The following is a 14,799-nucleotide window of genomic DNA, read 5'->3' as shown; positions in this document are numbered from 1 at the left end:
CAGGAGTTGTTCCGTTAACTAAAAGATAAAAATAATTTTTATCCACTTTGTTAAGTGGTCTTCAATGAATGGGCTTGTTCAACCGTGCACAACTGTTGAGAATCAATTGCAGCGATGAAATATTATGATGCTTCTACATACATGTAAACGCTACTTCACAAATATTTGCTGAATTTGGTATTTAAAGGATAGAAGCAGAGATCTATTCAACTGAGGATAAAATGTTGTTTTGGCCACACAAGAGTACTTTATTACTTCTGGATGAATATAAGGAATGAATTAAACAATTTCGAAATACAAAATTGAAAATAAAAAATGATAATGATATTTTTAAACTGTATGTCTTTCATTAAAGAAAAACATAAAACTTCGAAGAAGATGAAATTGCTCTACTCATTGCAGAACCAGAAATTGGACATTCCTAAAGGCAAAATGATTAATGGAGACAAAAAAGAAATGCTTGTTCGTGCAAAATCTCTTGAAAAAATGCGAAAAAGACAGTTGGACATTGAGGAGGCAAAGCTGAAGAAATTGAAAAAAATCTCATATTTACAAGACAATAAACAGATTCAAAGAGAAAAACTAGGAATCTAAGGAAAAAAATCCATAATGCACAAAGTTGGTAAAATAAAGGATACCTGGCAGAGTACTTGATGCATGACATGCTGAATAATGATCACCCTATAATAAATCAGAATCAGCATTAACACCTATTTAGTATCTTTTATAAAGGGTACGTCAACATATGATCTCATATATTTATATGCATAGATAGATAGACTGGAGATACCACTTTCTACAGTTACTACAAGGGTGAGATTAATGTCAATAGGTCATCGATTAAGATTTCATTCATTTTTAATAAAAATTTGCCCAGGAACTGAAAAATAGTTCATTAGGCAGATGACACATGATACATCCCGTTTTGGTTGGTTGGTTTTTGGATATCATAAACTAATCAACAACACAGTTGGAAATAAAATGCAATCAGTTTTCTGTTATTTTAAAAAACGCATGTTGGCATTTAGGATCCTTTTTCGAACGGTAAACAATGGTAAAATATAACCTGGATTAACGATAAAACAATAGCTTTGTGGCTAACACGAACACAATTTTCACAATAACTTAATAAAACACAACACGCTCAAGGTAAACGTTGTTAAACCGATTCAAATGCAGTCGCAAAAAATATGAAAATGGCGAGTCGAACTAGATTAGTCGACATTTTTTTTTGAATAACAACAACGTATCATTGAAGCGGTTTCTAGAGAGAAAGGTTCCAATCTCTTGCCAGTTACGAGATATCCAACAGAGCATTTGATTTAAAACCAAATGAGCATTGCTTTTTCAAACTCGCTATAAGTATTGGTTTTTGATGTTATCATTAAAAAACGCTTGAAAAGCTAGATTGATTCTCTCGCAGATTAAATCTTCAGAAAAAATATAATGTAAAGAAAAATTAAATTCCCCCACACAAATCTTATACAATCTAGTATAAATTTTTTTTTTTTATTTTGTTTTGAATTCTTAGAATTTTTCTAAGCTGACTTCAAAAACTAACCAAAACCTGAAAATCATAAAAATTCGCAAAAACAGAAAAAATATATCTTCAAATTAAATTTTGTTTATCTCAATTATATTTAATAACCACACCATGATAAATTTTTATATAAATTATATATTTATATAACCAGATCTTTTTTTTCTTCTTTCGTTAGGACTAGGTTTCGTGTTTCCCTCAGTGGTTTCGCAGGAGCAGTTGAAATACTGCAGACCATCTTTCATTCCATATTTTAGGTGGTCATCCATATGGTCAATTGAGTAGTCCACTTCCCTAGTATAACTTATCTACTAGGGACTAAGGGTTATAAGGAGTAGACCCGACTTTTTATTTATGATTTCGTTGCATTTTTGTAAAATATTAAACTCTAATAGTCTCATTTGACATTAAATTCCGTATTTTATTTAATAAGTCAGATAAAAAGGTAAATAAAAAAACGAAATGCTAAGAAAAGATGGTACAATTGAGATTAGAGCTTAGATAGAACTAATAGAACAGATTATGACAAACATTGATAAACACTTTGTATATCCTTGAAATTTAATTCCAATACGGCCTGAAACAGCGATTTGAAATTTGGAAGGATTGATATAGGCTGAATGTCCATTTTTTGACTAATATGTATTCAATGGTTGCACTTCCGGTTTGAGCGGAAACGACAGTAACTTTCCATAATCTATATTTTTTTGCATGTTTGGATTCAGGAGATCGATCTACGGTAGATAAGAGGTTGTGACCACCATAAATACTATTTTCCGGGTCTCCTGATCATGGGAAAAATTGTCTAATGGCAAATAGCATTTAATGTAATGAACTATTGATTTTTTAGGATAACCTAGTTTTTTCAAATAGCATCCTAGTGCAATGGGAGCAAAAACTTTTTAAAACCGGTACTTTTTTTCAACATTTTGACGCACATTTTTACTCAGGTGGCTTTGCTTCTATTCATCATCAAGTCTGCATTATTGAAAATTTTGACAGTTACTCTTGTTATCTATTTGGATTATCATGGAAAACAATAATCAATTTACAAACGGAGAAAAAGTTGATATGTTTCTGATATACGGGGAATGCAGTGTATTGTATGCAAACCGCTATCCGGGACGTTTCCTTCCTGCAGATTCTTTGTTTAGAAAGTTGGAAATGAAAATCCACAAAATAATCGACATGAGAATTATATTATAAGCGAAGAAATGGAACTCAAAGTTGCGAGATACGTCAACGTAAATCCAGCTGCGCCAAGAGAAGTGGCATCAGAATTAGACATCTCAAGGGAATCTGTGAGGAGAATTAAAAAAAAAACAACACTCTTATTGTTTTAAGTTTAACCTTCATCGACATCTTTATGAAGCTGACTTTGTAAGAAGACTTCGATGTTGTAACTGGCTGTTGTTGAGATAATTGGCTGTTGACGAAAATAAAAATTTCGTTAACTCAATTTTGTTCACTGATGAGTCACGATGGCAGTGCCAAAATACTTAGTATGCCAACATTAAGTCAGCGTCGGCTGTTTTGGTTTGCGTATGACCAATTTCCATCTGACGTGCCCTTTGTGGCCTTAAGCAATACTGAACGCCTACGTGGTCAGCCATTTAAAATAAGAAATGAACAATTCAGGACTTCACATCGCCTGCATTTTATAAATAACAGGACTTTCGATTATTGGAAGAGTTTAGCCCCAGATGTTGTGTTTGAGCCGAACTTGTCTGTATTTAAACGTCGCTAGGACAGTGTATTGTTTCACAACAATAACTAAATTTTTAATGTATATATATATATATATATATATATATATATATATATATATATATATATATATATATATATATATATATATATATATATATATATATATATATATATTTATATATATATATATATATGTATATATATATATATATATATATATATATATATATAACATTTTCATGCTACGAACTATCAATGCGCATAATAGTTAGTTTTCATCTGCTCTTTATTCTTAAAAATAATAATAATAATCAAATTAATAATAAATGCTATTTGCCATTAGACGTTTCATTTACAATTTTTCCCATGATCAGGTGACCGGAATTTTTCAAAAATTTAAACAAAAATTTAAAAAAACAAAGTAGAATGACCTCTTACATCCAAAAACGCAAAAAATTATAGGTGGTGCCATTTAAAATTCCCGTGTGTTCCCGGTTTCTTGTGTTACCCGATATATACGGTTATTGATTTTTTTCGAGATTTTTGTGTAATTTACATTCAAAATTTTTAGAGAGGTATTTCCAATACCCATTGGAATTTTCTATAGCAATTGTTGCTAATTTTTATTTTACGATTGTTTAATATTATTTTAAGGTTACCAAAAGCGACCCATAGCATGAAAGAAGAAAAAAGGAGAGAAGGGAACGACTTCAGATTAAAAAGGAAAAAATTAAAAATCAAACAATAGGAGTGACCAGCATTTCATATGAGTTATTGATAGCATTTGGTGTGGTGAAAAATGTAATGTTAGAAAAAATGTGGTTTTGCAATGTAAGGAATGTCTCAAAAACGCATTTTAAACATACACATATACAGAGGAAAGACGAAGTTATTTCTTATTATATGCAATAAAGGTTCTATTTTTTACAATATAAGTACCATATAGTATTTCTCTCTTAAGCACTTTCCACTTTTCCTGTATATCTGATCGGAAATGCTGCACTTTTAACAAAGTCTCACTTTATGTCGTTTTGAATTTTTCGTACATTTTTCAAAACAGAAAGAAGAATGAAGAATGAGATATTTTAAGACATTACTAATATATCCACAACTTTTTTTCAAAATGTTTGAGAGCAAAGTACGTGCATTGCATCGGCTTAGTAATTCTAGTAAATTTATCGTTCAAAAACTTGAATTTGATACGTTTACATCTGAAATCAGACTTAACAAAAACATCTTCGGCTTGTAAATTGCAAAGAATTTATCTTTTTTTTTAAATTTCACATATTCTAATGCAAAAACAAAAACATTTGTTTTTACTCAGTTGATTAATTTTGTAATCAAAATTGATTGTAATTTATTTGTAAAGTTTTAGGCAGACTGGTCGTTTAAAAGCTACAGTTATGTAAGTTTTTATGTTAAATAAATACGTCCTTTGGAGTTTTAATTTTACGATTATTGTTTTATTTAAATAGCGACCTCATATACTATTTAAAACTTTAATTATTTCCAAGGTCATCATAGGGCGAGTGACGGTTTAAAATGTATGGAAGACTTTTTAGATTGACGAACATGTTATATCAATTATCAGGGTTTTTAATTGTTTTCTATCATGCCTGCTGAACATATGAACATATGAAATACCATGTATATTGGTCTCGGTTTGGAAAAAACTATTGCGAGTCAAGATACGAAAATAATTTGCACTCCGCCGATCCGTACGCTAATAAAAATAATTTTTAATTTTCAATTAGCATCAGCGTGCGTTTATTAAATAACCTTAGATTTAGAGTGTTATCGACAAGATAGAACGTATCTAATTAAAAACAAGGAATCGACCTTTCGCGCATTTCAAAGGTGCATCCGGAATTAAAATTTTCCGCAAGACTATTTCGTATAATCGATTCTCTTTCGTCCCAATGAACATTTTTTATTTTTTGATCGATGTCGACTTCAATTGTGTGAGTCTCATAGTTGTAGTATTTCTATATTCGTTTATTTGGGGCACCCTGTAGCGTCTAATTCAAATTCGGTTTCTTATATCTTCTGCGTCATTTTCTATTAGCTGATGAATTTTAAAAGTAATTCAAAACGAAATTTAAAAAAATATGTATGTTTTATTCTTCTCGTGTTAATGAAATATGCAATAAAATAAAATAAAAAAAAGAACAAAAACAAAACAAAAGACCGCCTTGTCAAACGAATTTAAAAACTTTTATAGTGACTTGGGTGAAAATTCTGCAAAGAAAATCAAACCAATACGAAAATATAACAATAACATCCCTATTTTGCATAGCTCAATGTCTTCTTCTGAGGTTGAAAAAACAACAAAAAAACTTCAAGATAAAAAAATCACCGTAAGAGTGCCAAAAGTTAGTATTATTAAACTCTTCGATTTCTGATTTCTCCAATAAATGATGCACTGGACAACAGTGCAGCTTGCAGGGTGCCTGTCCGTAGATCTTTAAAAGTATTTGACACTGTTTGTCAAGAAACTACTTATGTAATAGAAAACAACGGTTCTGTATTGATGGCACTTTAAGTGACGAGATATCAGTAAGGTTTGGCATACCCCAAGGCACCGTCATAGGACTGCTCTACTTTACTATTTACATAAACGATATGTTAAATGTTCAGCTTAAAGGCACATTAATAAGTTTTGCTGATGCTACAATTTTATTTTGTAAAGGATGATTTTATCAAGCTAAACATAACAAAGTGTACATGCCTTTCTCAAGTTGCAAAAATAGAAAGCTTAAAATTTGATAATTATAAAATACCAGAAGCGATATCAATAAGTTATCTAGGTATAAAAACTGACAGTTTCCTTGGCTGGGATGTTCATATAGGCAAAAACTGAGGTTATGTGTTTTTTTTTTCATATTTTGATTGCCCCATAATAAGTTGTGTTGTTTGCAACCAAAATTTAACCGCAGACTAATGAGATGATGCACTACTCAATCAGTTTGACAAATGCGCCGCAGCTTATACAGGGTGTCCCAAATAGGTGGTTCCGTTTTGGCGAATTCAATTAACAAAAATTAACAAAATATTTTTATTCAGGTATCAATTCTAGGATAAAAAATAAGGTAAGTTTGTAATTTATCTTATATTTAATTTTTTCTTACTTGAGATATTCGAGGTTTAAGATAACACCCATATAAATTTTTAATCAATTTAATGCTAACCACATTAGGTCACTTGTTAGTAATATTATACTCCAGATATATGAATTTTTATTTATTTTTTTTAAATTATTTTATCAGCTTGAGTGAAAATAACAAATAACAAAAATAAATAATGAAAGTTTAATATCTAATATTTCCAACAAGTGCTTTTAACTTGTTTTATGTCCGAGAAATAATATCTGAATAAAAATATAGGATGTTCTATTTGAAAATCTTGAGATTTTGGTAATTAAATTGGTCAAAACGTAACCACCTATTTTGGACACCCTATATAATCTGTCAAACTGGCGTATCATCTCCTTAGTCTGTGGTTAAAGTTTCATTGAAATACCTGTATTAGTAGAGTAACAGCACAGCAATCAAAATATGAAAAAAAAAAAAACACGTAACTTCAATTTCTGACTAAACTATGCAAAATTGGAATAGGAATGTCTTAAGAAAGTGACCGTTATTTTAACCAAGGATTGAAAAAATATCGCACACCCTGCAAACACTACATATATACAAGAGTCAAAATCTTTTCAATTTTTTAAAACTGAAATCAAAATTTTTAGTGGTTCAGTTGACATTAAATACCAAAAATAACTTTATATTTTATTATTGTCATCGTGAATACGACGTAACCTTTTCATTTCACATTTCACACTCTCAAAGCGCTTCAGTGACTTCCTTTAACGTTTATTAGAGAACAAAAATATTGACAAAAGAAACTTTTTTTATTGTTTTTAATATTATTACTATTATCACCATTATTATTATTATTATTACTATTATTATTATTATTATTATTATTATTATTATTGTTATTATTATTATTATTATTACTATTATTATTATTATTATACTTCTCAAAATATTATTTAAATGTGTTTAAAATTCGGCATCGCACGGTATATTTACCACATTTTCCAGTTGTTTTGACCGGCTCGCCTATCCTTTTGGTTGGTCCGCCTACATTTAGAAGGCAATCTTCCGGATTTTTGGTGTCATCTTTCCTCTGTGTCGCTATCACGTTGGAGTTTCTATTCAGGGACGTAGTTTTCAGTTTCATAGTTCGTCTATCTGGCAATTTCACGGCGTCAACTATTTTATGGTACCGTCGAAACGTCGGGATACATCTTATTCGGAATCTTTGCGAAGGATACCTGAAAAATCAAGGTATTGTTTGCATTGTAGCGTATCGGCCATAGTTTGGTAGAATGAAATATCCTAAACATCAAATATATCTCAACACGAAAAAGGAGATTAATTAAAATATAAAGTCACCGAAGCCACAGCAAGAAGGAAGATATGGCGGGAAAAAATGAATCGTGGAAAAGGAAGGAAGTTCAGAAAGCTGGAGGTTGGTAAATAATCCTTAGAGATGAACGAAGTATAGAAATAATATCTACGATTCCGCCTCTAAAATAGAAAAAATATTTTTAAGAATTGTTTGCAAGGAAGACTAGTATTAATCAGAGAAAAAAATGTCAGGGAACCAAGACTAAGATGGCACGATTAAAAAAATAAATACAAATAACATAATACTTTATGCTTATGCATTTCGTTGAATAGAATAAAAAATACTAATTTTCCCCTTTTTCTTTCCTCGTCCTGTTCCTTATATCTGAGTGTACCAAACCAAAATTGCTTATAGTTCGTTCTGGATGACGCTGAGAAATCAGTTGCACACAGGAACTGCTTTATTATTGGTAGCTCTTTGGCAATTCCTGGCTCATCATTTTGCGGCCATTCAACTTTATTTCCATATTTTCAATTTTCCATTTTCATGTAAATTATTTATTCTTTCTAAAGCCACATTCTCTTCTTCGGGTGTTTACTTATATTTTTGCTGCAACTTATGGGCTAAAAAATGATACGGCGTGAGTGCCTCCTTATATGGATTTTAAATTTTTGTATTTGTGATAAGGCTAATTATATAAGATTCTTGAAGATATATTGTAAATGTTTCCATTGCTATCTACAGCATTTTCTCTGCAAAATATGAAGACCAAGTAATATTGATTTAAAAGTGCTTAAATATTCTTGTGCCGACACCAATTGGTAAATGATCGAATCAATTTGGTTTTTGTTTTCTTCCCAGATTTTTAATAATTGATACCGCTGACTGACGTACATCTTTAAACAATCAGGAACGCTATATACAACAAAATATTATTTACCTACCTGTATTCGTTTCTCGCTGCTTATTAGAACAAACATCATGGTGTGCGTTAACTGTCCTTTTAATTTCTTTCTTCCTGATTTTACAAATCGCTCTAAACTCAGATTTATTTGGATCTGTTGTTTTAATGTAAAACTGCCATATGCTATTTTCTTTTTTAATGCTCTATTTTCCGCTAGTTCCACGACTTTGACAAGCCACCAACTAAATACGCGAGACATATTCGACGACGACAATTTATAGTCTGTCGTGTGTGTATTGCACTATATTGTTTATAGTGGCTTTAAAATATTTTGAAATTCCTACAAAAAAAACGGTAAATACGTATTCTGATGAAATTAATAAAAAATCAATTAAAATAAAAGAAATCAAATACTGATTAGATCTGTAAAGAGCCTGTATGAACAAACAAAAGATCACTTTTATTATTCAGTCGTTCCAAGCATTTAAGTTTAAGTTAAAAAAATTGAATTTGATATTCATGCGTGTATATATTTATTAATTCACAGAAGATACTTTCAAGTGTACCACTGTTAAAACGACTATAAGAATTTTGAATATCGCACGCCCAACGGGAATTTTTTTCTCTTAACTTCCGCGGTTACGATAGCAACAGCCCATTGTCACCATAGCAATGGCAGTTTTATGAACGACTTATGCGGCCTGTTTTAATAACGAAATAAATGAACTTTGCATAGGCAAATATTCCTCACGAAAGTATGTCACCGTTATTAGGGCTAGAGACGAATTGTTCAATTGAGGTGTCGAGACGATGGACGAGCACATCGTCAATAGAAAATCTGGGCCAATTTTCTAACGCGATGCTTCTTTTTTTGCGACCTTTGTTCACCTTCGCTTTGATCTGATTATTCTAGCGATAACTATTACAACCGCAACTTATTTTAAATAGGACAAATAGGAGGACAGGCAAGAAAAGAGAACCTTGTTCAGATCGTTTAAAAAAATTGATGATGAAGAATGATAACATTATTTTGATGGTGACTGAATCACTAATACTGAGATTGTTAGAAAAATTCTAATGGTTAGTAATCAAACTAACCAAAACTAATTAAATGGTCAGAATCAAATACACTAAATGTCAATATCAGTGTTAAGTCATGACATTCAGCAGAAAATCAAATCCTATCATATATGAATGTATAATGAAGGAAATATATAATGAAAGGAGATGTGCAATACAAAATATATTCTATTTATTTCTTTATTTATTATCTATGGGTGATTTCTGCAACACTCTGTGTATATATAAAAAAATATCTTTGCAAATAGCTTACTTTTTTTTAGCACATTTTGTATTTGAACTTTTTTTTTTCAAATAAGAAAGTTAAAAGGTATAAATGATCACCCAAAACAGAAGTACTAAATCTTTCCAGACTGGCCAGACTCACGCACTAAGCTCTCACGGTGACATTTTAAGTAGATAGCATTTCTCAAGTTAATAAATAAGGAAAAAGTAGGTTCTTAACGAATACAGTATTTAAAGACTTCCTATTCAGTGTATATAATGATTGAAATAAGTATTTAGTACTGATGCAATTTAAAATTGGTTATCGTATCGCCTCTGCTTTGCACATTTTTCACACACACACTAATACATAATAAATGAAATTATCCCCACACACCCAAAATGGCTGTCTTTTATTGTTTTATCCACAGACTACTTAATATGTCACTTTAAAAAGAAAATTGTGAAAAAGAAATCATTTTTTGTTCTAATTTAATTGACTTATATTTTCACAAATCTTTGATTCAACAGCAGTAAGTAAAAAAAAAAATTGGAAAATATATGCCAGACAGAAATAACCGATCGACTATCGAATTACTTCCACGATGAGTTAATAAATTTTCTGGGTCCTATGCTTTGACAACTGAAATTCATGAAAAAAATTGGCATACCCAAATGTTTTAAGACGTTGAAAAAGATATGTTAAATAAGCGTCCAATTACTCCACATATTGTGTCTTTGATATGCAAGTAGTGTTCCAAATTTAAGCGAATTATATTCAAATTTGTGAGAACATGATGATTTAGTTACCATTCATTCACACGGGCCTTACAGTTTGTTAACGATAGCTGCAATATTCGTCAAATATTACTACAACGGCTTCAATCAAGCTACAAGGTTGCGATTTCTTTATTTTTACAGTTGATTAGTACCATTAATATAATTTAAATTGCTTGGGATTCCACGTATATCCTGACTAAGATAAAATTCTTTCCGATTCCATTCTGTTCTGTTATAAGTACCCCAGAACGAAGATTTATTTATTATATACAATGTTTTATAGTTAATTATAGACAAAAATCGGTACAAGTATGGCACATCTGTCCTCTGCTTTAAGTTTTCAGGTTAGGTGGAAGAACAGGTCCGTGATACGTCACTGAACTGAACCTCGCTTTTTTTAAGACTGATTTGTTTTTGTTTATTGCTGATTATTGGAAATAAAGACCTTTATTATTATTATATCGCCTTGACGAAGCAAAATGACCAAATAGTGGCAAACATATAACCCTCCGCTGCAATAGACTCGGATTTTGTATAGTGTGTCTGCTAAAATATTCCAAAAATTATGTTATTACCGAAACCTTTGAGAGTCAGTCCCAAATGTTCAGTCCTTTAATACCTACATAAGCCTGCACGATGAAGATTGCGAAAGACTATACTTATGTCTCATTTGTATTTACCATTTTCTCATAATTTTCGAAACAAACGAAATAGACCCTGTACAAGGTCGATTGAATTATCCGTTCGTGTGCCGGAATAATTGACACCTCGCCTTGATCACTGAAAATAACCGCAAAAGCGGTTGTGTCATTTTTTCGGACGTATTATTTATTTTATTTTATTTTACAGCCCCATAGTATAATATCACACACACACAATTATTTAGAAAGAAGTCCATTTATTATCATTTTATTGTAAATTTTGGGTGATGGTTATCTTTATGCGTTAAATTTTGGCTACAACTGTGTCTAATTACAAATTTTACTGCTACTTAAAGAAATGCCAATAAAACAAATATAAAAAAAAAATTTCACTTTAGTAAATCTTTTTGTTATATGATTGTCTAATTCAGATTGATGGTTTTTTGAAATTTTTAAGTTTCTTAGTCTTGGACAAAAAAATGGACAAATTAGGTAAAAATATATCAACATCTAAGTTTTGTATTTACAAAAAATACCATCATGAAAATATAACATTTATCTACTACGATCTTCTACCAAGATATCAACGGCTAATTTTTATTTAGAAAACTGGATCCAATATGAATTTGATTAAAACAAATTGGGACTTATTTCTGATATTAAATGATGCCAATATAGGATTAAAAAAGTAAAAGAGGTTGCTAATATTTGGGGATAGAACATATTGAATTTTTTCTATGGAAATGCTTTTTAATAAGTTGCATTAGTTTGATTAGGTTTCATTGGGTTGGATGTCTTTTCGCAATTTTATTTTTTATAATTATATTTAGAACCTAAAAATTAGTTTAACTTTCCGTGCAACTGAAATGTACTGCATTTCCACAAAAAAAAATCGTTTATATCTTCGGGAAGGTAATTGATTACAGCTAACAAAAAATCCCTACAATTCTAAACAAGATTGCGTTCTTCGAAAAATCGTAGCTAGGCGGGCAAGTTCGTCGCAAGTAGCGCGAATCAACTTTTTATTTTAAAAAGAAGGCGCTTCGCTTTTTCTTCTCCTAGAGTAACGCATTGTTTTTTATCGTGCTCCTGCGGATCACTATGGAACTTTCACAAAATCGATGTCATTTTATTGCGAATACACCCTCTATAAAGTGTCTTTCACATATAAACATCTAAACATATAAACAGTTTCAGTCAAGCTCTGAAGAAGCCAACAGGATGACAGGCGAAACGCCAGCAATTTCGACTCAGCAAAAACCGACGCAGGAGGAATCCAGAAGCTTTGTAAAAAGTAATAACTAAATAAACAAAAAAATATATATATTTTTTAATAGCCTAATAGCTAAATTTGTTAGCCATCTTAGTTGTTTATGAAATGTCGGAAACACGCTTTCTAGTTTTTTACTGTTTTGAAAAAAAATACGTTTTTACAATACAATTGAAAACTCCTTCTTTCCAGAAAATTTAGATTACATTTAAGCAAAGTTATATGCATATAAAAAAAATAAGGTTTTTGTAAAACGCATTATATTTTCGGGTTGCCCTGTATGTGGTTTAAATCATGTAAAGTAATTATTTTTTTTTTAAATTTAAGAAGTTGCTCTTTGTACAACAAAACTGTATATAAAACTCGTTTCCAACTTTTGCAGATTAAAAATTTCAAGTAAACCTCATGTCCCTCTGTTTCCATAAGGTCGTTCTACTGGGGGCCGTCGCCCGTGGACATTCATCAAATTTAATAATGCGAACCGACGTATTTGGCAAACGCAGATACACACGGACCGACCTTTGAACGTGCTTATAATTTTTCGGCTGTTACGAGCCCAGGAAATTTTAATATTGAATGAGGCAAAGTCCTTCCGATAGCATCGCCATATCTTTATATGGTCTCTCTTTTGCAATGCGATAATCGAATTCGAATGGCGTTTTAATGGCCCGGAGTCCGCTGACTACATAGATCTTTTCCAATATAGAATAATTCACCTACAAAAACGGAAAATTTTAGGATATTTTAGATTTAATATATTAGTATATAATTCAAACAATGTTCGAAATAGAGGTGATATCCCACGTTTCCTGATATATGATATTTTTCAATAGAGGCAGTGGTTTTCAAGAAAATACTTGTTTTCTGAAACCATGGAGTACGTGGTAATAATAACTGACGTGATCGCGTCTAGATTGAGGGCGAGAAATGGTGATTTTTATTCGAATTTTTTGAAATATCTTGAACAGTATATACAAAAATTGTGGCTCTTGAATTTTGATTTACGATTAATAATTTTTTCATTTTCACTGTCTTTTAGATTTTTGTCAATAATTGAAAAACCACATATATAACGGAAAAATGCCTAATATAAAGGTTATGGTCCCGGATCTCCTACATTTCCTGGTTCACAAATTTTGCCGATCGGGTTAATAGTTTTCGAGAAAATATTTTTTTCTGGAAGGCAAAATAAACCAAAAAATTATTCCAAAATTTTTTGAATAACACTTTTCGAGAATCGAGTCCTTTTTCAACAGGTGAAATGCGGGTGTAGACTTCTGCCCTTTTGCCATATATGAAGTCGATAGCTGCAAATCAATCACGATCAAGATCAATCAAAGATTTTACAAGGGAGTACAGTTCTTCTAAAAATTAATGAATTATAGTTTTATACACAATATTTTCGTTCAAGTAGGTCACACCGGCCCTGTCGTATTTGGTACTAAAACACCATTAAAGTGACCCCAAACAAAGGATGTTGTGCATCCAAGGATTCGAACAATGCTTTAATATGTACCCGTGACAATAAACCGGTAATTAGTGAAATTAAAATAATGGTCTATAAATAGCTAGACGCTAGATAAGGTGTTAGTGAACCGCAAGAATAGCTGCGCATGTTTATATTCGTGCTATAGCGTAATAAAAAAAAATTTGAGTCGCTCGCTAACACAAAGAACCCCGATTTTAATTAATTAATTTGTTTATTTAAGTGAAAATCACCCAACGTCCTCCCGAATAAAACTTTAACGATGTTAATACATATTGTTATTCTAAATGCAACAAATTTATTCTTAGTTGAATGACAATTTAGAGGTTTCTTAAGTGTTGACCAGTTTTTACTGGTAGTTTCGAAAAAGTTATTTTACGAAAAATGTGTATGACACTTTAATTACTAGAGGACTTTGTAAACCAAAAGCTTCAAAAAAACCTGTCCACTGACAAAAACGCCAATATCGAGAATAAGGGATGTTATTAATAGTGGAAAATTGAAAAAAAGGAATAGACGTAGTGACCTTCAAACTCATAGTAAAGGGCCTAATAAGAAGGAAAACGTATTGCTTTTATTAAAGCGAAGTTGTTGCATATTTAACCCCATGTTTAACACCACACTTTAAAGCCCAGTGTTACAAATTTAATAAAAAATTTAATTGATAACATACCAATTGAGAGCTGGAAAAATTTAGTACATCATATTATAAAAATTGAGGACTCTTACATTTCTATACAAACCACCAAAAGAGATATAATTAATCTCAATGTC

The 14,799-nt window shown here is 31.0% G+C and overlaps 1 protein-coding gene across 3 annotated transcripts in view; it reads right to left on the bottom strand.

Annotated features, from left to right (window-relative positions):
• LOC132706801 (scavenger receptor class B member 1-like) overlaps positions 1–14,799 on the bottom strand; it is a 37,053-nt gene that overhangs the window by 16,993 nt on the left and 5,261 nt on the right. For 2 of the 3 annotated variants that reach the window (XR_009619648.1, XM_060678345.1), the window contains exon 2: positions 7,339–7,583. Coding sequence is in view for 1 of the 3 variants with exons in the window: in XM_060678345.1 (XP_060534328.1) it covers positions 7,339–7,489 (151 nt within the window). In the remaining 2 variants the exon portion in view is untranslated. Of the gene's footprint in view, positions 1–1,066; positions 1,170–7,338; positions 7,584–14,799 lie in introns of those variants that run through there. The other variant, XM_060678346.1, reaches the window with a different exon arrangement.

The sequence above is a fragment of the Cylas formicarius genome, unplaced genomic scaffold (assembly GCF_029955315.1).
Source record: "Cylas formicarius isolate icCylForm1 unplaced genomic scaffold, icCylForm1.1 PGA_scaffold_8__14_contigs__length_24414737, whole genome shotgun sequence".
NCBI classification, from domain to species: Eukaryota; Metazoa; Arthropoda; class Insecta; order Coleoptera; family Brentidae; genus Cylas; species Cylas formicarius.
The sequence above is the reverse complement of the archived record's forward strand: the minus strand, read 5'-3'. Positions and strand labels throughout refer to the sequence as shown.